The sequence below is a fragment of the Mesocricetus auratus genome, unplaced genomic scaffold (genome assembly GCF_017639785.1).
Source record: "Mesocricetus auratus isolate SY011 unplaced genomic scaffold, BCM_Maur_2.0 Super-Scaffold_2245, whole genome shotgun sequence".
In the NCBI taxonomy this organism is placed as follows: domain Eukaryota; kingdom Metazoa; phylum Chordata; class Mammalia; order Rodentia; family Cricetidae; genus Mesocricetus; species Mesocricetus auratus.
In genome coordinates, this window is record NW_024429180.1 from 41,820,094 (window position 1) to 41,846,198 (window position 26,105).

Consider the following 26,105-nt stretch of genomic DNA (forward strand, 5'->3'; position numbering starts at 1 on the left):
GGGGAGAGGTGCTGGAAGGGGTGGGGACAGAGGGCTGGCCAGAGCAGGACGCCGCTGCTGCTGCTGCTTGGTGTGCAGGGGCTACTCGTCGCTGGGACAGAGGGACAGAGCTCCAACTGTCCTACTTCACCATCTTCAGCCATGGCAGAGAACTCGGACAAAGTTCCTATCACCATAGTAGGACCTGATGACATTGAGTTTTGCAGTCCTCCAGTGAGTACCCCCTGGGTCCCCAGTCCTGGTGTGGAGTGAGGCCACACGCAGGGACCCAGGCTCACTTCTGGGATAAGGGATCTGTGCCATTTAATGTGTGGTGATGAGGGAAGCTCATGAGCGTGCTCAGTGCGTGGGAGGAGCGGCAGGGTGCACAGGAAAGACCACAGGTGTGGAGGGAACCGCTTGTGACAGCAAAGGGTGAAGGTCTTCGGGACTAGGGGTCCTGCCCAGGGAAAAGTCCGCTGTTATTTCCACGCCTAAGGACAAGGGACCCTAGGGCGGCAGCGTCTGTGTGCGGGGGCCATGCTTCCCTCTGCAGTCCTCGAGGTTCCCCGGGGCCACCGCACAGGGACCTGCAGTGTGTGTGGCATGGCGGCGATACGTCCCTCCCCTGCTCTGTAGGCATATGCCACCGTGACCGTGAAACCCTCTGGCTCTACGCGTCTGCTCAAGGTCGGAGCTGTGGTCCTCATTTCTGGTGCGGTGCTGCTGCTCTTCGGGGCCATCGGGGCCTTCTACTTCTGGAAAGGGACGGACAATCACGTAAGTCCAAAGAGTGGCTGGAAGGGCTAGCCACCCGAGTTGGGGTGCAAGGGACTCCAGGTGCACGGGGTAGCCGGTCCCCTTAGGTGGAGCCAGAGCGCTGGTCCGCCGGTGGACACAGCTTGCTCCTCCCCCCTTGGTCCTATTGGGACAACCCCCTTCACGGATCCAACCCGATGTGGGTACTAGGCACAGTGTAGGCAAGGTCGGGGTTTCTACCATGAAAACGGGAATGGAGAATGTTCGAGAATGCCCTGGACACTGCCGGGGGGGGGGGGGGGGGCATTCTTTGCCACCCAGGCCTAACGCAGCCAGCAAGCAGCTGTAAGACAGAGGGTAGGACACGTGTCCTACCTGAACTTCTCATCCAGAAAGAATGAAAGTAAATGATCTTTAAGGCCTGTCCCAGCTGAGAAAAGCTATAAATTTAAAAAGGACAAGAAGGAAAAGAGAATATTCTGACCCACAGCTGGGGGTAAATCTTCATTCTTAAGGTTTCTGTGTGTGTGACCTATTTATTCATACTCCCTCTCTTTATTAAAACAGAAAGTCTGACTTCCTTAGAGGTGACAAATCTCTTTAAGGAATCAGCCTGGTCACCTGTGATTTAATGGCAAACGTCTCACTAACTACTATCCTACCTTTATCTGCTCGTTTATTTTTAAGCTGGATGGACTCTCTCAAGGAGTATAAAAACTGCTTCTGTCTGGACTGGGCTGAGCTCCAGCGTGTCCTCTAAATACCTGACTGTGTCCACCTGTGTAAAAGGGGGCATTTTTATCTTGGTGGCCACTGAAATAAGCTTATTTCAACTAATGGAAGAGAATTCCATCTCCAGGGTGCACACAAAGGGCTCTTTCTTAATCACTGTCCTCCCAGGATCACTGGCTGCTGCTTTTTCTCCTCTCCCACCATGAAATTCTAAGCATGAGCGAATCCCAGTACTTAGAGAAAATGGTGCTGAAAGCAATTCAACCATTTTACACATCACATCTTCTGCAGTCACTGCATAATTTGTATTTTTAACTCAAATGCCTAATGTAGATAAGCATGCCATTTAGCACTGAGTCTGTTTGAGAGACTATATCAAATTTACAAGCATCAATTTGTAAGATCAGAATTGCGCTGTGTTTTGCATGGCTTTGAAAAGTGCCTTAATGTATTTGTATTTTAAATATAGACGCTGGGCCAGATGCTCACATATGAAAGCAGGGGATCTGAACATGAAAATGATTTCAATGTCTACATGCCCATTGGCAGCAGGGTTGAGAGTGTCACTCTTTGGGAAATTTGATGGTGTTAGAATACAAATACCATGTTTTAGATAACAAAATCTCGACAATGGAAGTCATTAGGAGACAAAAATAGCTTTGTTTTTTAAGGTTTCTGGTAAGTATTTTGGCCATGAAATCCATGAAAGTGTCGCCATTTGGCCTTAAGTACTCAAGGCAAACATGGCTAGAGCAAGCTTCTTAGAGAGAACGAGCCCCGGCACTGAGGAAGCCGGCTCCTTTTCCCATACCTTCCATTTTACCGCAAGGTATTTGGTAGTCAGTCAAGAGATCAGTATTAAATTCTAAGAATACAAAGGAATCGTGAATCACATTTTATTGCCAACAATCACAGTTATTGCTATTTCCCACACAGACGGGAGAATGAAGAAAATCATGGCGGCAGTTCTTTTTTTGGGGGGGGAGGAGAGGAATGTCTAATGCTGTTCCATAGTATTTAAGTTTGGAAAACAAATCACAAAATTCAGAGTAGAGAACACTTGGCACTGTCTATGCTATGCTATGAACAAGCATGGGTCTACTTCCTCTGAATAGAATTCTAAATCACCCAAACACAGCAGAGTCTAAAAGGTAAGTCTCCATCAAACAGACACAGTCATCAAGCTAATGACGCTCCCTTCTCTGAGTCTCCCAGCCTCTGCCCTCAGCTTACAAAGGAGAACAAGCTATAACATTCACCCCTCCCCATTTCACATGACTCAATCCCCAAGGACAGGTCTGCTCAAATTTAGCTGGAGGGCTACCAAGCACGGAGTACTAATAATGAGGGGATCACTGACTGAGTGCAAATATTGAGGCCATTTTTCATCCACGTTGTAGTAAATGGAACAAGGCATTGAAATATGGGAAATTCCCATCAGTGCCAGATAACTGACAACTCTACCCATTCAGTGAGGGGAGGAGACCATTGCTTGGGGCCTTTTTCTTAGATTAATTTTTCTAGACATTTTCCCAAACATTATGTAATTAATCTTATAGAACCGAGGCCTTATTAAAAACTCATTAGCAAATATCCTTGGCTGTAAAAGGCACCATATTGAGCAGAATTTTGGCAAATAATAAACTTCATTGTACTTGGCGAGAAATAGCCTTAGGTGCCGACGGCTCCCAGGGCTTAGAGTAGATAATGTAATTGCCGCTCCAGCAACTCAGCTTTCAGCTTAGGGCCCAGAACTTTAGAAACTGCAGATTGCCTTCCGCCCACTCCTACATCTGCCCTGATCACTTCAAGAGGGCACCGGCTTTTCTTGCAGCCACCAGAACAAGCATACAAGACAGACCGGTTCTATGCCCAGAGGATGCACACTGAGGCCAGGGTTGCCTTTGCTGGGGAAGTGAAATTAGGAAGGATCAAAGTCAGACTGACTACATGATCTGACAAACTCAAGGCCAACTGAGGCTACACATTGAGACTTGGAGGGGGGTTGGTAGAAGAGGGGAGGGAAGAGGGGAAGGAGAATGAGGAAGGGAGAGGAGGGACGAGGAACCAACTAACAAGGATTTCTAAATGTTAAGTTCTTAGACGCTGCACTGCTTAAATTTGTTGCCACCTGAGAGGGGGACACTTGTGCCAGTAAGAACACACAGGCCAGGTTCCTATGACAGCCATAGCTAACCCTGTGCACAATGGCTGCTCTGAGCACCTGGGGCAGGGCAGAGCCTGCTTCCTCAGCTGGCCTACAGAAAGGCCTGGTTCAGCCGAAAACAAAAAACAAAAACCAGGCTTCCCTAACTGGGCTGCTCCTGGGGGAGAAGGCAAAGCAGACTTCTAGGCTCTGCTGCATCTCTGCTAACTCAGTCCTACACATGGCCCCCTGGTCAGGGCAGTGTAGGGAACTGCAGGCATCTGAGTTCCTGAAAAGAGGCAAGTCGGGCAGGAATGACAGATGGTCACGCCAAGATGGTGCGGGTGTTTTTTCTCTTACCAAATGAAGATGGCTGCCAGGGAGGGAAGAGTGGGAGTGACAAATCCATCCTGGCATCTCTGATGATAAAATAGTGCTCTGTGGGTCTAGAGATAATGAGTTTTCTCCAAGTAATGATCCAGTAACAGCAACTACGTTTCCTAGTGTTTAGACATGTAGTAGTCACTCTTCCTAATGCGGGAGAAAAATCAGACTCGATTAGAATCACAGCTATCTGTAGTTCTAACTGACTGGCCTGGTACAAGGTAGGAACAGTATTTCATCAGTCCTGAGCCTTTCCTCTTTGAAGACTTGGACATATGTATATGTGTATGAGCACACGTGCACTTTGTATGTTAGACAGATGGCAGCTAGATAATGGATGGTTAATAAAGACACATAGATCGCTAGAGTCCTAAAAGGAAAGAAAGAAGAGAAACCCAGCTTCCAGTCCACCACACACAGAAAGGTCTAGCAGGAAAGCAGCATGTTGGACAGGACAGCATGTGAGTTATTTTTAAGCTATTGCAGTGATAAGCTGTCTAAACCAAAAAAGCCCTTTGGATCATCTAATTTAGTGGTAAAAATTTGTTGTTGTTGTTTTGAGATGGTCTTTCTATGCAGCCCTGACTTTGAAATTACAGAGATCTGCCTGTTTCTGTCTCCCAAGTACTGTTGGGACATATCCCAGGCCTGTCTGAAATCCTTACCATATGCTAGTCCACGCATCTAATCTTGACCAAGAAACTTTAAAAATCAATCTTCAAACAAAAATGCCACTTTCTCAGCTGAAAACCTCTCCATCTCCCCATGGGTGGTTCTCAGTCCAGGTGCAAAAAGACTTTAGGGAACCAAATGTGGTTACTCAACCCCCAACTGCACAGGCTTTGAGCTAATTGGTCCAGATACAAGACCATCTATCTATTCAGCTGCTTCTGGTTTGTAGTCAAAATACGAGTCTTGGGCCAGTTTAAATAGCTACCAAATTTTACTTAGAAATCATTTAAAAATCAATCAGGCTGGGTTGATGGCTTATTTAGTAAAGTGCTTGCCATGCAAACTTGAGGAACTGAATTTAGTCCTCCAGAACCCACATAGTAATCCTATCACTGAAGAGGCCAAGACAGGCTTGCTGGCCAGTCAGTCTAGTTGAGGTGGTCAGTAGTAGGTGCAGTGAGACACCATGTCTTAAAAAAGTAAGGTGGTTAGTGATTAAGGAAGACATTTGACATTAACCTCTGGTTTACACACACACACACACACACACACACACACACACACGAAGTCATTATATTACGTGGCTGGTGTATGAAGTCCTCAAATACAAATGTATTACTGTTAATGGTGCTTCCATGAAGACCACCTCATATATAGCAGGTCTAAAGAGAAGCCCCAAATTGCTGGAAGAAAGAAAGCATCACTGACTCTTATGTTCACTTCTAGATTTACAATGTTCATTACACCATGAGTATCAATGGGAAATTACAAGATGGGTCAATGGAAATAGATGCTGGGAACAACTTGGAGACCTTTAAAATGGGAAGTGGAGCTGAAGAAGCGATTGAAGTTAATGATTTCCAGAACGTGAGTACACTTCACGCATTTAGAGAGTGTAACTGGCAAGCCCTGCCTTTTCCAGTCTGAGGAGAAGCAGGGTCTCTCATGTGCACCGGCAGCCTTGATGCCCCAACCCCTCACACTGTGCAGCTTACGCTCCCTGAGAAAAGACCTTGCTTTGTCTTCCATGTCCTCAAAAGGAAGAAACATGGGAGAATACACAAGACATGGGTGCAGGAGACCCAGCTGTTAGGGAGGGTAACACAGGAGGGTCACTTGAGCCCAGGAGTTTGAAGCAGCCTGGCAATATGAGATTCCCATCTCGAAGCAAGAAAAAAAAGATTTTAAAAAATTAAACAAACAAACAAGACAAAATACACTAATTCAGTTCATGTCCTTAGATGACTGTTGGAAAAATGAATTTACTTCTAGAACATAAATGATATATGGACTTAGTAATCAAAAGAAAGCTTTATTTTTTAATGGAAAAATATGTCATTGACAAGAACAGGCTCTTCTTGGAATTGCACAAAGTCTTCAAGAAAGACTTGTGAGAACTATGCCATTCCAGATGACATATGAAATGCTCAAATAATATTCAAGGACAGCAAGGACAAAACTTTGGACTTCTAGAGAATAAAGACACTTTAATGACTGGGTAGTTTTCTGACAACAGTAGGTTCTGCTTCCATACTTTTCTAATTTCACGTTTAATTCAGAAAATGAGCATGGGCGGATGGCCTATTACAGCCCCAGTTTTCTGCCATGGCCTATTACAACAGAGACATTTCAGTCCCCTTTTTGTTTTGACTAAAATCTAATTTACAGGCAACCTGAGACATTAGAGTATCTGTTGATGCTTCGGTGTGCATCTGCTAACAGAAGCGTCACTCAGGCTAAATTTCCAGTTGGCTGACAAAATCTTATTCTCTGATGTTCTGTGATGAGGAAGAAGCATGAGTATTTGGGTTCTTCTGCGAAATCTGCAGACGAAGTAGGTGAAACTACATAATGAAGGAGGACTCTTGAAAAATAATGTCTCTTCAGATAGTTTATGGGTCTACAAACATCTCATCAACCCATCTTCCTCTGATTGATGGGAGAAACGAAAGAAGCTTTTCATTTACACGAAAGCACTCCTCTTGTGGGAGCCAAAACATGCTTCACGGGTCCTTTTGAATTCCCAGCAGATGCTAGCATTAGTGTTCAGAGATGCTGAACGCTGATGCCGCCTGGGACTAGTTGTGTTCACAGAGGGCCTGCCCTGGGGACAGGCTCTGCAGCTCTGAGTGTGCCCAGCTGCACTTTGTTCGGTCATCACATTGCAAATGGTTCTGGTCTGTGCACAAGCATAATTCCTCTAGACCTATTAAATGCTTTTACTGCAAAACCCAGGACAGGGCAAAACATTTTTTCTCTCCACTACTCAATATAAACCAATAAAATGTGGCTCCTCCACACACACCATTCAATCCAGAACAAAATTGAATACCTATGATGCGCCACAATGTCAAAATATGCAAAAGGAGTTGAGGATGAATTACAAAAGGTCCTCACTCTTGAAAGGTTCATGTATCAAGAATATCCTCTGAAAATATTTTAATCCCAAACCTATATATCTGTTTTATAATCCCTTGGTTCTTTCTAATAATGGTATCGATTGTGTTTTGTTCTCATAGACCAACAGGGCCACAAATATTTTATAAACTGATCAATTCTCTTTGATAGCTTCTACATTTCTCTAAGTCAGAAGCGGTGAGTGGAACATATTTTTGATGGATAGTACCTGTTATGGGTTTCAACAAGCCTGGACTTTCGAAAAGACATGAATCAGCTCTGTGGTCATCTGCTATTACTTTTGCCTCTATTTTAAACCATCAGTCAAATGGGGGAAGCGTTGATCGAGGCTCACCATATGTGGGGACGGTGCTAGGCACAAGGGATGGAAGATGACTGACATTTATCCTTCAAGGACCTTCTGGTCCAGTCTAAGAGAAAGACACATGCCCAGAAATGTGCCAGGATGAGCTATGGGCAGATTGTGCTCCACACAAAGGCATCGCTGCCAATTAGTGGCTTCGCACAGGTTTAGCAGAGGTGAGGACACAATAATTGAATAATGTCCCGAGGAATGATTTGTGGTGCTGGGAACTGAACCAAGGGCCTTGCTTGCACTCAACTAGCACTCTACCACTGAGATATAGTCCCAACCCTTTTGAAAAATGACTTGGACTTTAACAGGGAGGACTACAGAAGGATTCACAGTTCCCATCCCAGTGCAGTCAGCTCAAGGATGGGAATGGAGATTATGGAGATGCAGGTGGGGTTAGATTGAGAAAGGTTCTGAACTGAATTTTAACAGAGCCCGGCACAGAACAGACACCTTAAGAGAGAGAGGCACTGAAAACAAACAACAAAAAAACACAAGTGCTCCAAACTTTGTTTCCTGACACAAAAACAAAACAAACTGAGCTGATTTACAGTTCATGAATATATATTCTGAAGACTATAGCCTGACAAGTATCCATGCTGTTGGTTAAAGCCAAGTTCCTCAGACCTGAAACCAGTAACAAAAACCATGAGTAAGAGCTAAAAATAGACAACAGTGATGAGCGCATATGGGTATTCTGGTTTTTCAGAAAACCATTCTTTTAATATGTGGATACTTGAAATTTGTGATTTAAAAAGATAGAGGGGGGAAAAAAGATGGCATAACCTACCTAGGAGGTAGGTAAGTTATTGATTTCAAAAATCAATATAACCCTCAACTGTAATGTAAAGGAACAATAAAATGAAGGTAATTTATAGTGAAATATGGATTTCATATGTACATGCTCAGCCTGGTGCATTGTGTGGCATTAATAAATTCAAGTGCATGCTCTGGTGGTTCAGAGACTGCCAGTGCCACACCTGCAATGGACATGGTCACAATTGTGCTTTGGCAGTTAGACGTGATGAGATTTTCTGACAGTCTGCATCAGTACCAATCTCTTGATGGGCATGGCTATGCATGCCCAGAACCCAGCACTTGGGAAGCTGAAATAGGATTGTGAGTTTGAGATAAACCTCAGATTCTGTCTCAAAAATAAGACAGAAACTAATTTATTTCCATTTCTAAGTAACTGAATGTAGGGAATTCACTGTGCTGTGAGCTGTGCTCAGTCACTGGACGTTTATAGGTAAAACAAAAATGGTTTTCTGTGCCAGACAGATACCTACAAACAGATTTGTTTCCTAGGACCCAGAACAGTTGATTCTTCAGTATTCCATGGCTCTGGGGGGACAGGGCTCCAAAAAGTTTAGAATACCCCAATCTTTGTATCAAACTCTTGCAAAGATTCCCAAAATGCCTGTTGGGGGCAGGAGATCCTTCCCTCCGTGAGGCCCTCTAGGGGTCACAGATGGAACTGCAGACGGGCGATATCATGTGGCTCTTTTGATGAACAGTGTTGACTTTTTTTTTAATCTTCACTAGTTACCTTTCTTAGCAAATTTCTTCTCACTATTATTTGTTTCTAAGGCCCTGTTTGTTTGCTAACACAGGAGGTTTTCCTGGCTTTCTTGCACTGCTCCATCTGTTTCATTGCTCAATATGGCCACTTGTGCGGATTTGCAGCTAGACACGATGGTTAAGTGTGAATTCATCTCCACCAGTCCCATCCCATGGACTGTCAGCAATATCTGCAGTGTGTGGGCTGGCAGAATGAACTCAGTATTAGGTCCACTCTCAGCAGAGTTGATCTGCAGTCGACTCTGCTCTCGCCAGGAGTTCTGGGGTGATGTATGATGCCCTCCCAACACATCTCATGTTCAGAGAGCATGCATGTCTGGAAATAGAAAACCTACCACACAGGGGAGCAGTGACCTCTCTCCCTTCCTTGTGTTTTAAGCTACAAGTCCTAGATTTATTCAGAGAGTACGAGGGGTAGAGCTTCGGGAAGTAGCATAGCAGATACCAGTGGTTCTCAAGCTGATTCCTTGTACCAGCAGAGCAGCCTCCAAGGGCTTGCTGAAAATACAAACTTAAGGTGTCCTGAAGCAGAAATCCCCACCCTGGGCTTGGGACCCAGGCCTCTGATTTTTGTCCTAGTGACTCTAATGCAAACAAATGTTTATGAGCCCCAGTTACAGGAGAAACTTGGCCTGAAAGACTATTTCAGTCTTTTAAATTTTTACTCTGAACCAGTTCCCTCTGCCCTCAATGGCTGGGCCTGGATGCTAGCTGTCTGCCCATCATGGACATCTGGGTAGTTTAAGATATTCAAGCACTGAGCACCACATTATCAATGCAAGAACATTTTGGGAGGGCCTGGCAGCTGGGTTCTGTTTTTAGGTTGGTTTTGCTTGTTTATTTTGACAAGACCACGTATACCTCAGTCTGGCCTCCATACTCGCTATATAGCCGAGGATGACCTGGAACTTTTGATCCTCCTGCCTCCACCTCCCCAGTGCTATACTAGCAAGCCTGGTTTTGTCAGCTACATTCTTAGACTCTCTCCAGGGGGTGTAGCCTCTGCTGTGTGGGAGGGCTGGATCAGGATAGGCAAGGTGACAGGGGTTACACGGTGTGAGCAAGCAGGCCTCAGGACAAATAATGGGCCATGCAGGAGGAGACCCATCTTCCCTCCTCTGTTCTATCACCTGCCGGTCTCCGTGGGTTTCAGGTCCTGGACGAGAGGAAGGTAGATTCCTGTGATTCTCTCCCCGCATGACTAACAGTTAACTCCATTCTCCACGTAGGAAGCATGACCCCCGGCTTCAGTTTGTGCTTTTCTTTCCCCATGACTCAACCCTGACTCAACCAGATTGGGCTTATCCTGCACTGGTCTCAGGTGGAGTCCACATTATAAAATATAAACCTTAGGACCTTTAAGAATATTTTGATCCTTTATTCCCCATGAAATGACATCAACAGAATCAAAGTGAACACTCCTGGGACAGAATGTACAGTTCCTTCTCACAGCCTCTTCAGGAGAAAGCAGTGCCCAGCTGTCAACTTAGAGGGAGCTTTGTGCCGATGTGTCCCTTAGGGCTGGTCCCCAGCCAGGAGGAGACACTGTTTATATCTCAAAGGGGACAAAACAAAACACCTAAGTGCTCCAGTAATGGTTATCTCCTGGTGCTGTACAAAACTCTTCTGTTTACTTCAGACTCAGGGACTGGGGAAAGCTCAGAATTAAGAGAATTCATTAATTTGACCAACATCGTATGAGAGGCTTTGCAGGATCACAGACAGACACATGCAAACACACATGCACACATCATATACTGATCTCAAGAAGTTTTTAACTGAGAACTGTGGACCAAGTGACAAATGAAAGACGAGGCTTAGAAAAAGAGATGGAGAATTCATCTAGGTCACCAGCTCAGAATAGCCTGTGCAGCTTGAGTGGCAGTCCGTCTTAGCTTCCGGTTACACACACGGGGTACCTCACATGAGCCATTGGGTCAGATATCACCCTCACCATCCCTCTCCTGAGTGTTCTCTCTAAAGTATCCCCCGGCCTTTCCTAGCCTCTACATCAGCCTTGTTTTTCTCTACAAGCCTTATTTCTACCTGAATTATTATTTTCTTCTTATTGGAAAACAATGTTGGTAAATTCCAGGAGAGCCAGGATTTTATCTTATGCTCATCCCTATGCCCAACACCCAGAATGCTTGGCATACAAGACATGCAATGGATTGAATAAATACGTGGATGGACAGATAAACTCTTATCTCATAGGGCATCACTGGAGTCCGTTTTGCTGGAGGAGAGAAGTGCTACATCAAAGCACAGGTGAAGGCTCGTGTCCCCGAGGTGGGCACTGCGACCAAGCAAAGCATCTCTTCAGAACTGGTAGGTACCGACACACACAACGGGTGGACACTGAAGACACCACCTTCCTCCCGGACAGGCTCATGACAGGTCCATAAATTCTTCTCTACCAGGAGAATGCATCTGTCCTACGCCAGCAAGTGATCTTTCCGGCATGGTGCAGCAAATTTAAGAGTTTGGGGAAGCCGTATTCTAAAGTGCATTAGGTGGGACAGCTCAGTGAGTAAAGACATTTGCTGCTGAGCCCGACAGCCTGAGTTGGATTCCTAGAACACAGGTGGTAGAATGCACAACCCAGCCCCTTCAAGTTGTTTTCCAACTTCCCTGTGTGCTGTGGCTACACACTCACACACACACACACACACACTCTCTCATACACACAAACAAACACAAAAATGTTTAAGTGCATTAGGGGATTGGAATTCAAATGGCCCTTATACATCCAGTGTTAAATGACTATCAGACCAGTGATTAGAAGTTTAAAACATCAGGGTGGTGATGTCGCACACCCTTAATCCCAGCACTCTGGAGGCAGAGGCAGGTGGATCTCTATGAGTTCAAGTCCAGCCTGGTCTACAAAGCGAGTTCCAGGACAGCCAGGCTATACAGAGAAATCCTATCTCAAAAAACAAAACAAAAAAATTCAAAATTAAGATTTTTTTAAAAGTTCACAATTAAACTTTCATTAAAGGGACTTCACGAAGCTCTGTAGCCTCCATGCCAAAGTGTGGGAATTTGTCCCCAAATAGTCCTCTTCTAGGAAGCTGGGACAGAGTCCTCTTCATGTGGATTTCCTCCAACACCAGGCTGAGGTGTTCCCCTACAGTTCTTCCCTTTGGTTCAAGCCATCTTAATGAAGCCATACAAACCTCATGGATTGTTTTTTAGCTTTTAAAGCAAGGGAATTGAATCAAAGGCCTTGCCAGCAGGGCAAGCACTAAGCTATATCCCCATAATTTTTTTTAAACACAGAGTCTCACTAAGTTACTGGTTTTGAAAGCTTAGACTAGAGTGGAACTCACTACAAAGCCCAGGCTTGTCCTCACACTCTACACATTTTAAAAACATAATTCTTCCATTTGTTATTTGTGGCTTGCCTTTAAGCCTGGTTATTTTGTTGGTTTCATATTACTGGCAATTGAACCTAAGGCCTCACACATGTTAGGTAGTCATTGCACAAGCCATACCCCAGCCCTAAACTTGATTTTTTTTAACACTTTAAGAGTTGCATAGTATTGGGCTGGAGAGATGGCTCAGAGGTTAAGAGTACTGGCTGCTCTTTCAGAGGTCCTGAGTTCAATTCCCAGCAACCACATGGTGGCTCAAAACTGTCTATAATGAGAGCTGGTGCCCTCTTCTGGCCTGCAAGCATATGTGCAGGCAGAGCACTGTATAGATAATAAATAGATCTTTAAAAAAGAAAAAGAGTTGCATAGTGTCCTAGAAATACATTTAATAATAATGTTTTGTAGTCACACCCACGGCTGTCTTCCATCTGAGCTGTGGCAGGGGCTGTGGAAGGAAGACAGACTTGGAAGTCATAAAACTAGACCCGAACCCTAGCTGATACCTGCTGTGAATGTGGCAGTTCTGTCATCTTCAAACTGTTGCATACACACTGTGCAATGGCCTTGGACTCTACCAGCAGGTGAATGGGAAGGCTGCCGCTCATGAGTGCTAATTTTATTATGATCTTCTCTGAGCCTTCAGTATCCCAGAGAGGGAAGTGAAACAAGCGTCAGATCCCTCAGGGCCACGGAGGGAAACGGGATAAAGGCGAAGGTGCCTGGAAACCGCCTAATTGTTTGTTCCTGTGGGAGCAGCAGCAGGCGATGTCTCAAAACAGAAAAACACAAACTACGAACCAACTTGTGGGCTCCCTCTGAAAGTGAGTCAGTGTGTCCTCGTCCTTCCCCTACTCCCAGTTACCCCAGTGATCTTCCTGTAAGGTGGAGGCCAGACCCCCTTGCTCCATTCACTCTCGCTGTGAGCTGCGCTGCTCAGAATCACAGGCCATGTGCTCAGCACGAACTCACAAACGGCAGCCAAAACAGGCAGTGGGATCTCCTTTGCTGTGCTCTCTGCACTTCTCATTGCGCTGCATTAGAGTGATGCCCACCACGCCATTGCTGCTTCCCTCACATGTGGGTATGGACTGTCTCTCTTGCCTTCCACGAGAACCAACTCCCCTAGCTGTAAATCACTCAGCTCTGATCAGAACTTTGCAGCATGTAACTTAACATTCGTGTGTGTGTGTGTGTGTGTGTGTGTGTGTGTGTAAGAGGTCACAACACAACCTGTGGGCATTGGCTCTACTACGTAGGCTCTGCAGACTGAACTCAGGTTGTCAGACATGGTGGCAAGTGCCTTTACACACTGTGTCATCTCATTGGCTTTAATGATTTTTTTCCTCATGATAAATACATGAAAGTATAGAGGTGAATAACACAACTGCATAATCTAAAAGCAACAAATGTTAATAGTTTGGTGATAATCTTTTCAGAAATGTAATTGACTGTAACATGATTCTTGTTTTCACTTTAGTTCTAAATTGTAGGTTATAATGGATGAATGATAGACCAGCATATGATTATGCTTTTTTCCTCTATTTTTAGACTGGGTCTCATTACATACCCCTGGCCGTCCTGGAACTCACTATATAGATCAGGTTGGCCTGGAACTCAGAGATCTGCCTGCCTCTGCCTCCCAAGTGCTGGGATTAAAGGTGTGTAGCACCATGCCCAGCTATGACTATAATTTGAGTCTTTTAGTCAAACATTTCAGGTACCCTTAATTTCAGAAAATAGTGTTTGAAAATAATTATTCTCCTCTAGCAAATAGTTTTGCATTTTAATCTTTGTACTTGACTGTTAGACCAAAGTAGATTGTCTTACATTTTTGTTGTTTACAGCATGTATGGTGGCTCCTCTGATAGATAAAAACCAAATCAGAAAGTACAGTTGGGTAAGGCAGCCATGCTCACAGCTGTCAGTAGCAGGTGACCCCATTTGGGGTATCCTAAGCGAGGCAGGAATAGGAGGCCAGCAGCTGCAGCCACTGGCTGAGAGGCAGCCTCTGTGATTCTGTCACCATTTCTTTCTAAGTGTGGTGATGCTGCATACCCTCTTCCCCACTTCCTCCCAGAACTTAAGCAGGAACCAGGGAGCCTGCTCAGTAACAACCATTACTGAGGACAAGCAGGAGGACCTGTGTTCAATCCCCAGAACTCAGTGTCACAGTGTGTAACACATGCACCGAGTCCTAGCACTGGGGGTCAGAGACAGGAGGATCCCTGGGAATTCTTCACCAGCTAGTCTAGCCTATATGAGAAGCTCCAAGGCAGTGCAAAAAGCCTGTCTCAGAAAAAAAGCGCCTGAGAAACAACATTCAATGTTGTCCTCCAACACTCAAAGTTGTCCTCAGGCCTATTCTCTCTCTCTCTCTCTCTCTCTCTCTCTCTCTCTCTCTCTCTCTCTCTCTCTCTCTCTCTCTCTCTCTCTCTGTCTCTCTTTTTCTGTGTCTGTCTCTCTCTCTCTCCATCCCTCACTCCATCCCTTTCTAAATAAACAAATAAAATTTAAAAGTTGATCCCTGCCAACCTCACTGCCTCACTTTGACCACAGGGAAGCTTGAAGCAGCAAGTGTTCCTCCTTACAATGGACACACCGCTGTATTGCAAAGATAAGAGGGGGGATGGGTAACCCCCATGCTCCAGACTGACAGCATTCCTGGCTCACAGGCTGCATCCACAGACATCACCCCAGTCGGGTCCTCCTCTCCACATCCCTCAGACTATGGCAGGGCAGATGTACATGCTACTTGCTCTCCTAAATTCTTCAAGAGTTTTGTATAACTTTAAAAGGCTGCTGTGCTCAAAGAGCATTCATTTCCTGGACGGTGCCATTTAATTTAAGCTAAATAACTGGATTACCTGAGTGTTCCCTTCCTCCAATAACTTTAACTTGCTTAATGCAACCATACGCCCGAGGGAGAAAACACAAATGAAGTGCTGCTTTTACCTAAAGTGAGGAAAAACATTTTAATTTCTCCAGCCTACTGCAAAGTAATAAATACATGAAAGGAACAACCTGGCAAAAATAAATTTGTCTCCTGGGTTATCAAACCACCCTCAGCATCTCGCTGCAGAAGGAAATCCAGGGCTTACCTTTGAAATCTCAGTGGTGTGCTTGATGTGAGGAACATCTCAAATGTTTTGTTATAGCTGGGAAATGGAGAAATGGTTTATGTTAAATAATACTTTGAACTGGAGACATTAAAGAACCAATCACTTGCTTTCCCCATTGTTGTTTGGAAGCTGCAGAACAAAACCCCAGAAGATTTTCACTTCAAATGAAGGGTTCCTCTATCCTTTATAGGATTTCAGGGTCTGTTCAATTGCTTTTCCTCAAAAACATCTTTGATCGAAAACATCAGATTAACCTAAATCTCAAAGTCAGTATCAAGTAATTTTCACTTCGACTCAAAACACTTTTATTCACACTTTAGGGCTGTCTAGAAGCAGGGTGTTGGGGGGGTTTGCTTCGTATGAGAGTCAAGAGACTGGAGCCTTAAAGTGTGCCTGCATGGTATGTGTACACACAGAGTATCCCGGGTTTGCACAAAGCAACCCTTTAGTAGCGGCAAGCGCCAGCAACCTCTGCTCACAGGCGTTTTGTTTTTACAGGAAGGCAAGATCATGCCAGTTAAAGATGAAGAAAACTCTCTTATCTGGGTGGCCATGGACCAGCCTGTGAAGGACAACAGTTTCTTGAGTTCTAAAATCCTTGAACTCTGCGGCAACCTCCCGATTTTCTGGCTTAAGCCTATGTATCCAAAAGGTAAAGTTTTTAAGTTTTTGTAATAGGGCTTGGAATTCTCCCTGTCCTTCTGGTTCTTGGGAGCTCCATCCCCACCCCCACCCCCCACTGTCCCTGGGTAACTTGGGACAGTTGTTGGGCTGAGTCTCTGTAGTTAGCATGAGAGATAAAAGAGAAGGAAATGATGGGGTGCAGGAGGGGATGGACCTGTCTGTGGAAGGGAAGGCGCAGCAGGTTAGCTGGAAGCAGGCAGAAGACAGAGCACCTCTGCATACCTGCAGTTTTTATTTATGACACCCCTGCTTCTTCCTACCCGGCCCCTTAATCTCCGGTGTTTGCGCCTTCCCATTTTACATTTCTTTATTCTTAAAGCATAGCATCAGGGGACTAAGAAACTGTCATGCTGCCGATGCTTTATTATATTCAAACCTAGAGTTATGGGACAGCCAAAAGCTGCTGTGGGTCTAGACTGAGATTCCTCAAGTTCAAGGCTTGAGCATCAGCTCCCAAAACCAGAGAAAGCAAGCGTGGGGCCCCTTGGCGTGGCGCTGGGGCGTACCTTTGAGCCATTTCTGGATGGCAAAGGGCAGGTAAGCCCAGCAGGTCTCGCTCCCCTCTCATCCCTAAAGGGCCTCACACTTCATTTCTACTGTGGTCAGCACACTGGTCTCCCTAAGGACCACTTTGTAGCTGTGGCTCAGGTGGAAAGGGAAGCTTTCTACTTGTACACAAGAGACAGGCTGCTTTCAGAAAGGTTTTATTGAATATTAGAAGACAGCAATCAGGAAACAGAGAAAACGCAGGCATCAAACCCAGTAGGGTAGGTGGAGCACTATTTAGAGGGGGAAAACAGTTCGGCTTAAAAAGAAAGGAGAGAAGGCAGTTCTATGGATGGATGGTGGTGATGGTTGGGTAGCGACAGTGGTGAATGCGCTTAATGCCCTGAACTGTGTGAGTGAGACTCACCAAAGAGAGCTGCCTGGTGGCACTGCTTGTTAACCCTGGCACTAGGAAAGCTGATCAGATGAGGCCGGTCCTTAGCTACACAGTGGGTGAGACCAGCCCGTGCTGTAAGATACCCTGTCCATTGCTATATTTGCTCTGCCAGAATCAAAACTATACCCCACCAGTCACAAAGTATGGATTTCTGATCCTACCATGACTAACTGATTCTTACTGTTCACAAGTCTCATCTTGCCCTAAGATGAAGAAGATGGGTTACTCTCAGCCCACACCAAGCAATGCCCTGTCATACTGGGCAGAGGGTTGAGAAGGTCCTCAAACTCCTGCCATGTCTGTCCTTGTATCCTATGGCCACATGCCTCTTTTCAGTCCCCACTCCTGTTATCTCGGGTGGGCCATTCGGCCTTCTCACCCAGAAACATTATCTTTCCCATTCAAGGACTAGAGTGGCCCACACTACCATGCGAAGCTTTCTTCTTGATCTCAGGGCAACCTCAGAACTTCCTTGAGGTCACTCGCTCATTTACAAAGTGTAATTTATAAGACCACATTCGTGAAGGCCTATCCTGGGTCATGCAACTTCTCCTGGGTGTGAGATGCATCAGTGAACACATGAGGAAACAATAAAACCTCTCAAAGAGCTGTCTGACGCAGGCTGGGAAGGTAGCTCAGAGGATAAAGATCAGTGGTCAGCGACATTCTAACTGCTGAGCCCCAGGTCCCAGGTAAAAAAACAAATATATACATGTTGGGGTACCCCAAAATGAGGAGGGGTCCCCAAGCTGAATTCGTCACCCCAAGAATCAAGAGTCCATGCGCCAACTGATGCAACACTAAAGAGGCTTTAACTAGACCATCTGCAGATGGGCCTCTTGGTCAGCTTTTAGATCGATTGGCCCCGAGGTTCAGTTACAATCAGCTTTTAAAGACAAAAACCACAAGCTTTTGGGAGGGGTCCCTATCTTGTGACAGGGGGAGGGGGGTATGTGACTCCTGACCCAGGGAAGTAGATGTCTTCCTGACCTACACGTTGTAAATTCCTCAAACTTTGGTATGAGTTAATCATCTCTCCCTAAGTAAATGGTGGTTATCATCTCCTTGTTTCCCACAAATCTTGTTTGCCCATCTCTGACGCCCTGGTCAGTTCTTCACAGGTGGTCAGCAGCCCGGAATTGGCCTTTTGTGCGTTTACAGCCCTTCTGCAATTAAGGTTGCTAAACCATACATTCCATTCTGTGGTTTGGCCAGTTCCTGGGATGGGGTCCTTTGCTCACTTCCCAAGTTCTCTAGTGGGGTGCCCTCCCTGTTTAAGCTTATATTTTATTTCTATAAATTCGGGGTCTTTCATATATATATATATATATATATATAAAACAGCCGGGCATTGGTGGCGCACGCCTTTAATTCCAGCACTTGAGAGGCAGAGGTAGGTGAATCCCTGTGAGTTCGAGACCAGCCTGGTCTACTGAGCGAGTTCCAGGACAGGCTCCAAAACAATACAGAGAAACCCTGCCCCGGGGGAAGAAAAAAAAAAACCACAAACAAGCACAAAAAACAAGGCAGATGGCTCCTAAGAGAACAACCTCCAAGGATAACTCTGACCTACACACACACACACACACACACACACGAAAATAGATAAGCTGTATAAGTAACAATAGGAGATGCAATGCAAAATACAGTGTAGGGGACAGGAAGCAGGGGTGGCAACCAGACAAATGGCAGTACCAAGATGAGTGCTATCATCCTTGGAAATAAGCTTATTAACCCTATGTCTAAGATGTTTCCTTGACCATTTTAACATAAACACATGATAAGATCTTACACACAATGCTTCTATAAGAATTACTGGAGGTGTGGTCTGGAGGTATAGCTCAGCGATAGAGTGCTTGCCTGGTTTGGTGCCCAGAACCATAAAAAAATATACACCACAAATGGAGACTATACAAATGCCCCAGATTAGCAAAGGACTAAATAAATATTGTCATATGCATAGGATTATCATAGGCATTAAAATGAATTTCCCACTAATCTGCTATAAGTGTAATTGTATTTTATGATAAAAAATTATTAAATCTCTTCTATGATGCCCAGCTCCCTAGTAACCATTCTAGTAACCGTTTTGCCAACTGCATGTTGGCTGTTAAAGACAACAGGTCATCAGTGTCACACAGCTGGATAATCAAAGGTGGATGGTAGGTGGACACAGGCCAAAAATGGACAGCCAATGTTCTAAAGCAACAGACTTTTTTCCCCCATACCATGCAACTTTATTTCAAGAACAAAGTGATTTCAAATGTAATCATAGCATATGTGGTACACTACAGTATGGACTTTGAACATCACCCAAAAGTCCAAGAGTTAAAGGTTTGTCCCTATTGGGAGATGGTAGAACCTTTAAAAGATGAGGCTTAGCAAGAAGTCTTTAAGGAATTGCAAAACTATAACTCCACGTTTGCCCCCTTGACCTCCCCAATTTGCTCCAGCCCATGGCGTGACACTTCATCAAAGGGGCCAAGTTGAGCATGGACTGCAAAATCTAAAATCTATGACTCAAAATTAAAGTTTCCTCTTTATAAGTTGATTGTTTGGGGTGTTTTGTTAAATCATAGAAGGCTGCTTAATAGAAGGTACACATAAAATCAGTGAATTTTTCTTGGACTTGGTTCCAATCCCAAAACATTTCATTATGTATATACATAAATTCCAAACTATAGGAAAGAAACAAAATCCGAAATACTGCTCTAAAGCAACAAACTTGGTCCTCATATAGTCTTTAACAACAACTGTTTTTATAACTATGCTCATTGCCAAGATCCAGAGAAAGACACTAATATGAAGAGAGACTAAATTGCCCGAGGTCCTCCAACTAGCTGAGCTGATTTGGGTCTCCTTGGTACTTCTCCAACCATATTATGTGTGGAATCTATCTATGGCTTCAAAGCACTTCTTAATTCTCATAAATAATAAATTATAAGAATGCTATCTATCATTTATGTTTATTATATGCTAAGTCCCTAGATACAGTTTTCATTAACCCTATCATTATCCTAAGAATGAGATACTACCAGTTCCATATCAGACAAAGAAATTCAAGCTCAGGGAGCTGCCACAGCAAATGCTATGTGGCACTTTCCATCTGTGCTAGTAACCTGTCAGCTACACTACAGGATACCTGATGAGGGGGCTAACCAGAGTGCTGGGGTGGAAGCCAGGGTTCCTACCGTGTCCTTGCTTCACGCAGTCTATGATCTTCACCAGCTACTTGGTCTGCATCTTGTTGCCCTCATACATAAAAACATCTGATTTTTCTACCCCATGGAACTTTTTTTAAAAAAAGGATTAACTAAAACAATGTCTCACATGAAAATGTAAAGTTTTATATCTACACAATTGATTAGGAGCACATAGAGCTGTGAGTTACAGCATACCTGATCAGCAGTGGTTTCAACATATAAACAGTTTGTATATTTACAACCCAAAGACATAAGCTGTAATAAGGATTTTGGCATTAGTGTCCACTCCATGACCATCAAGTCTCCTTTTACCCAACAGTTTTGCTCTCTGTAGCATGCTACCTGTCAATTCCTAATTCCAAATAGCACATCCACGTCTAGGAAAAACACACAGAAACAACTTTCTGTTCCCTTTAATCAAGAAAGTAAAAGCTTTCCCATACATGGCACTAACCTATTTTGCTTTGTGCCTTAGAGTTAGAAATAGCTTGCCTGGCCACTCCTCACTGCAAAGAAGGCAGAGAAAATCAGTAATATTTGCTCAGTTCCTATACTGCAGTGAGGACAAAAGAGGCCTGAGAACAGGTTTGTCAACCAAACTCCCAGTGTCTGCTCCAGTCAGTATTATGAAACTGAATGGGAAGCTCGTACCCCTGGTTGTCACTTTCACATGCAGATCTAATTGTTAAGGAATTAACTTTTAGAAAATTTTGCAGAAATCCAAAGAGAGAGAAGAGACGTAGTAAGAAACACTGCCCCCTCTACCACAAGAAGACCACACAGTGAACCACGAGGCAACCCAGGACCCAGAAGACTGAATAATGAAACCAGGCCCAGTGTTCAGGACGACGAGGAACCTTTCAATCCCGACAATCCTTACCATGTGAGTACCGGTGTTGTCATGACATGCCCAGACAGATGCACTAAATGTGATGCTGAAAGTCTATTTCTAAGTGAGATTTCTTGTATCTCCATCTATGTGGTGCAAATTCAAAGTCGTTTCCCATGCTGGTTTTGTTGTTGTTTTGTTAGGAGGAAAATCTATGAAAATAAATCCTACCAGAAATCTGATGGCTTAAAATGTTCCCAAGAGTGTGCCCTTGAGGCAACACACAGAATGAAAGTGTTCTCTTCCCCTGCTTATAGCCACGCTGTTCATCCAGCCAGAACAATCTGTGGGTTTCCTGACCTTTCTCAGGCCCTGTTCGCAGACAGTCAACTGCTACTTGTGCCCTCAGGGCTCGCATCCCAGACAGGGGAGAGACCCATGCACACACTCACACACAGGTGACAACACTCTGAGCTGAAGCTGAAAACTGAGGACTGTACTAATGGCACTAATGTATTAAAACTCCAAATCTTCAAGAAATACTTATTGTTTACCATTATTATACCTTGCAGAGAACAAAAACAGAATATTTGCAGCTTTTTAAATAAAATTTAAGCATACATTTTAAAAAATAGAATAGAAATGTACAGTGAAATTGAGTTTCCAAAACCTTCCAGCCCAGACATCTTCCCCATAACAGCTTATTAACAACTATATGCCCAGTTCATTTGCAGGAGTACACGCAGGGAAAAACACACACCTTTTCAGAACAAAAGTTCCACCCTGCTTTCCAATTAGAATATAGTATTTTGGGAAGTGTTCTGTCTCTCTGATATTTAGTAAATGGCTTCTATCCGGTTAGCAGCATTCTAACACAGATAGATAGGCATGTGCTGAATCTTGACTAGTAAGGCTTTGGTGGGTGGAAAGTATCTCCCTGTCATCCGCTACTGCTAATACGGTTGTAGACAGCACCTAGATGAGGTGACCTAGGTGGGGCAGCTCTTAACATAGAGTCTATGATGCAAGTATGTCTTTAGCATAAATACCAAAGCATAGTTCTGATGCATCGATGTAGATAGGCATTGTACATTTTACTGGAGATTACCAAACTGTTACCATGTGCATGTGAAAGGGTAATGGAAGACCCCATTCCCTCCCAAACTTTTCAGGACATATGGGATGGCACCACAGGGACTACTGAATCCAAGCCTAATGCTTGCTAAGTATAAAGTCCACCACTGACTCTACTCCCAGTTCTATCAAACCTTTGTCACTCTCTTGGGTGTATAAATTATGTCTTCTGCTTATTTATTTTGCCCATCCTTAATTATATGTAAGGTGGAACACACTAAACCAGCAGTTCTTAACCTGTGGGTCACAGCTCTTTGGGAGACCCCTAAGGCCACTGGAAAACACCAATATTTACAATTCATAACAGTAGCCAAAGTTAGTTATGAAGTAACAATGAAAATAGTTTTATGGTTGGGGTCACCATAACGTGAGGAGTTAACTATATTAAAGGGATACAGCATTGGGGAGGTTGAGAACCACTGCACTAAATCATTTGTGTGACTCCGCCCCGCCCCCCGGCTTATTCAGTCTGACACAGCTTCACATATTACCAACATTTTCTAGTTTATCATTTTAGACTAATGTATTTTAGAAGGATTTAGATAGAGTAAAAGGTATTCTCTAAATAACCTAAGGCTTATCAGAAAATTCCGAACACCATAGTACTTTATTCCCTAAGCTCAAAGAATAACAAGAAATATAATCTGAATAGGCAAACAAAATTTAATATAGCTTATTCCCCAGGTAGCTGGGCTAGATGAATTTGTTCAAGGTCTGAAGCTATCAGGCACTTTACAGAAGGCACGTGATGTGTCTGTTCTGGCTACAGATTCCAGTAATCCACATCCCTCAAAAACTCCAATCATGTCAGTCACCCTTCTCCTTTAACCTATGCTGAGCTCTAAGCAAAAATACTCAAGCATTTTCCTCAAGGTCTGTCCTTCACACACTCCTCTAAGGAGAAACCCTGGAGCAACAGCCAGAGTTTCCTCCCAATCTGCTCATCCTAGGCCTCTGTTGAACCTCCCCGAGGAAACACCTCCACTAACACTTCCGCACCTCTACCCCAGAGTCAGAGCTGAGATGAATCAGGGCTGTCTGCTTATTGTTCTAAAGGAGCCTATCTCAGGAGATAAGGATAAGCAGTCTGAAGACTGGAAGAAGGGTCTGAGGGAGTAAGGTAGGCATTCTGAAGATAGTATCTGAACAGATGCCTCAGACAGTGTTTAGGGATTGAGTGAAGGTGTGTAATAACCATCCACTCCTTTTAAAAGTACTTTCTATGTATGACTGAAATGTCACAATGCCTTCAATCTTCCTTACATTTGCATCAAAATCCTCCTTCCAGTACCACAGAGAAAATCAAGGAAAACTGAGAACAGGTTAGCAGCTGTCAGAATAAGCAAGCGTACTGATGCTCCATGAAGGTTTTCCCGCTTTCAAGAAAATTTAACTTTCCTCACATTGACTAGACTAAAAAGCAACAGCAAAGCAACTCACAGGTCACAGCCAGCTTCTTCCAGGATGGGTGCTGGGATTAGGGGATTTAAAACTAAGAACTTTGATGACTGTTGTGATCCTAACTATAGTCCTGACATTCAAGAGGCTTAAGTGAGGACTGTTCCAAGATCACAGTCAACCTGGGCTGCACACTGAGTTCAAGGCTAACCTGGACAAGTGTAAGACTCTATATAACCCCAGCAATGCCCCAAGTTAAAAAAAAAAGGGGGGGGGGATCTTGCCAGTATATTCAATGCATATTTAAAAACATACAAACACCTGGCCTGAAGATCCTTGAAAAGATAAACCAGATATAAAATTGAGCAGAGGGAAAACCCCTTTTGGTATCAATCTGTCCAGCAGTTAACATGGAGTTTTACTTCTGCAATATGATTTTGTTTAGGAGCACTGGAGGCTTCTTCTTCCCCACAAAGACAGCATCTCTGTTCTGTAGCTGATATACAGGCAGGAGAAAGTAAATGACGCAGCAGTGTTCTGGCAGCAGTGGCTCTGGAACTGAACTTCAGCCTGGCCCCAGATCTGTTTAAAATGTGCACCCAAGAGCTCTGGGAGCCATTGCCACAGGGAGACACCAGTGTCCACTGACTAAAACTTAGCAGACACAACACCACTTTTGATCACAATGCTTCCTTTTTGTGCTTATTTAAAACAAGGTGAGTCTTACAGATGGTAACCATAGCTCCTTACAGGCATGCAGGAACTTCATTAAAATACCACACAGCTTTCTGCCGGTGACAGGCTAAGTAGGCAAGGGTTCCTTGATGTCAGAAGGGATTCTGAGTGGTGATACAAGTTTGAAAACATACAACCGATGATATTCTGATTTCTTGAGGCAGTGAACTCAGGATCTTATTTTAAAATGCTATGCATGCTGTAAGCTTCTCATTAGAGGGAATAAAATAATTGTCTTTTAATTCACAGCAGCAGGAAGGAGAAAGCATGACATTTGACCCAAGACTGGATCATGAAGGAATCTGCTGTATAGAATGCAGACGGAGCTACACCCACTGCCAGAAGATCTGCGAGCCTCTGGGAGGCTACTATCCATGGCCTTATAATTATCAAGGGTGTCGTTCGGCCTGCAGAGTCGTCATGCCGTGTAGCTGGTGGGTTGCCCGAATCTTGGGCATGGTGTAAAACTACTTCATCTGTCAGGTACTGTCAAGCAAGAATTAACTTGAGAGTTGACAACCAAAGACGCATAAAGCATGTTCTTGCCAAGGGACCATGAAGTATTTTATATTCCACCTCAGCAATATTACCGTAAACAATGCAGCAGAGCCTCTCAGCTGTGTGCAGATGTACTGAAAGGGAAGTTTAAGCATACAGTTACACAATTATTATCCCTTTATTATTTGCTTTGCCAATAAAGCCTATTGCCAGTCTTTAAAAACTACTTTTGAAATAAACATGGAAAGTTATTTACAGTTTGTCCCAGATCTGTCATATACTTGAATTCCTTTTCATCAAATCATGATTGAAATCATCCCAATGGTTCTATTGTTTATAGGGTAATGTTCTTAATCTTCACTGTCATTCCCAGTCTTGCAAATGTGCCCAGAGTGCAACGCCCCCCCCAAAAAAAAACCCAAAGGAAAAAAATTAGAGGGTAGACACAGAATAGAATTCACCTAAAAGCAAGCATTGCTACCTTCAATGTGGGACTTCAAGTGGAATTATTACCTATAATTCTCATGATGAGTGATTAACAAGAGGCAACACTACATTAAGTCACGTTAAGTCACCTTCCAGAGAGAAAGCATTAGGATAAAGAAAAAGCACAAGAAGGTAAATGAGACTCACAGGGAAGAACGTGTCCACACCCCTGTCCACGTGTTTCCAATAAAGAGCACTGGAGCTAGAAGCACCTCGGTCTTACCTTTGCAGTACAGATCAGGCTGCCAATGGAGTCCAATTACCAGCCAGCTACTCTTCTAGAAAGGTCTGGAAGAACTGCCTGGCAGGTGCAGCTGGGGAGGGATAGCTTGCTAACTCACGACATAAAGGAAACAAGCTCTGTCTTCAGAAATGGCAATGTTAGATCAGAAAGATACAGAAGTATTTTTGCAATTGTGACATTTTAGTTTTGAACCTATAGTTTAAGAGAAAAGCCAACTTTCCTGAGGTGAATTTTTACCCAAACATTTGGTCTGATTATGACCAAAGGTTCTTAGTGCCAACAATCTCTCTTTCTGAACTAAGCTGTAAGATACAGAATTTGCAAAGCCCAGCTATCAAATGCTTCCCCTTGGTGGGATAAACAGCATTGGCACCTGAAGAAAGGATGAAAGAACACATGTGTAATGACTTCCTGGCCATGTTGTTCTCAGGCAGA

At 44.1% G+C, this 26,105-nt stretch overlaps 1 protein-coding gene across 2 annotated transcripts; it reads left to right on the forward strand.

The window, feature by feature from the left end:
* Positions 1–44: 44 nt before the first annotated feature.
* Cnmd (chondromodulin) lies at positions 45–25,191 on the forward strand. Of its 2 annotated transcripts, none has more exons than XM_040755628.1 (7): positions 45–213; positions 619–759; positions 5,399–5,539; positions 11,238–11,351; positions 16,015–16,168; positions 21,051–21,229; positions 24,692–25,191. In XM_040755628.1, the coding sequence occupies exons 1-7, from the start codon at positions 142–144 to the stop codon at positions 24,905–24,907; spliced, it is 1,017 nt and encodes a 338-aa protein (XP_040611562.1). In that variant the 5' UTR covers positions 45–141; the 3' UTR covers positions 24,908–25,191. The 2 variants fall into 2 exon arrangements, with proteins under 2 accessions (XP_040611562.1, XP_005070984.1); XM_005070927.4 differs by having other exon boundaries at positions 47–213; positions 21,063–21,229.
* Positions 25,192–26,105: the final 914 nt, after the last annotated feature.

What these genes read in the sequence shown, in the direction of transcription:
- Cnmd (XM_040755628.1), top strand. Translation starts at nt 142, where the DNA reads ATGGCAGAGAACTCGGACAAAGTTCCTATCACCATAGTAGGACCTGAT. An exon ending in TTGAGTTTTGCAGTCCTCCA is followed by an intron (nt 214 to 618) that starts GTGAGTACCCCC and finishes CCTGCTCTGTAG; the next exon opens with GCATATGCCACCGTGACCGT. An exon ending in GGAAAGGGACGGACAATCAC is followed by an intron (nt 760 to 5,398) that starts GTAAGTCCAAAG and finishes GTTCACTTCTAG; the next exon opens with ATTTACAATGTTCATTACAC.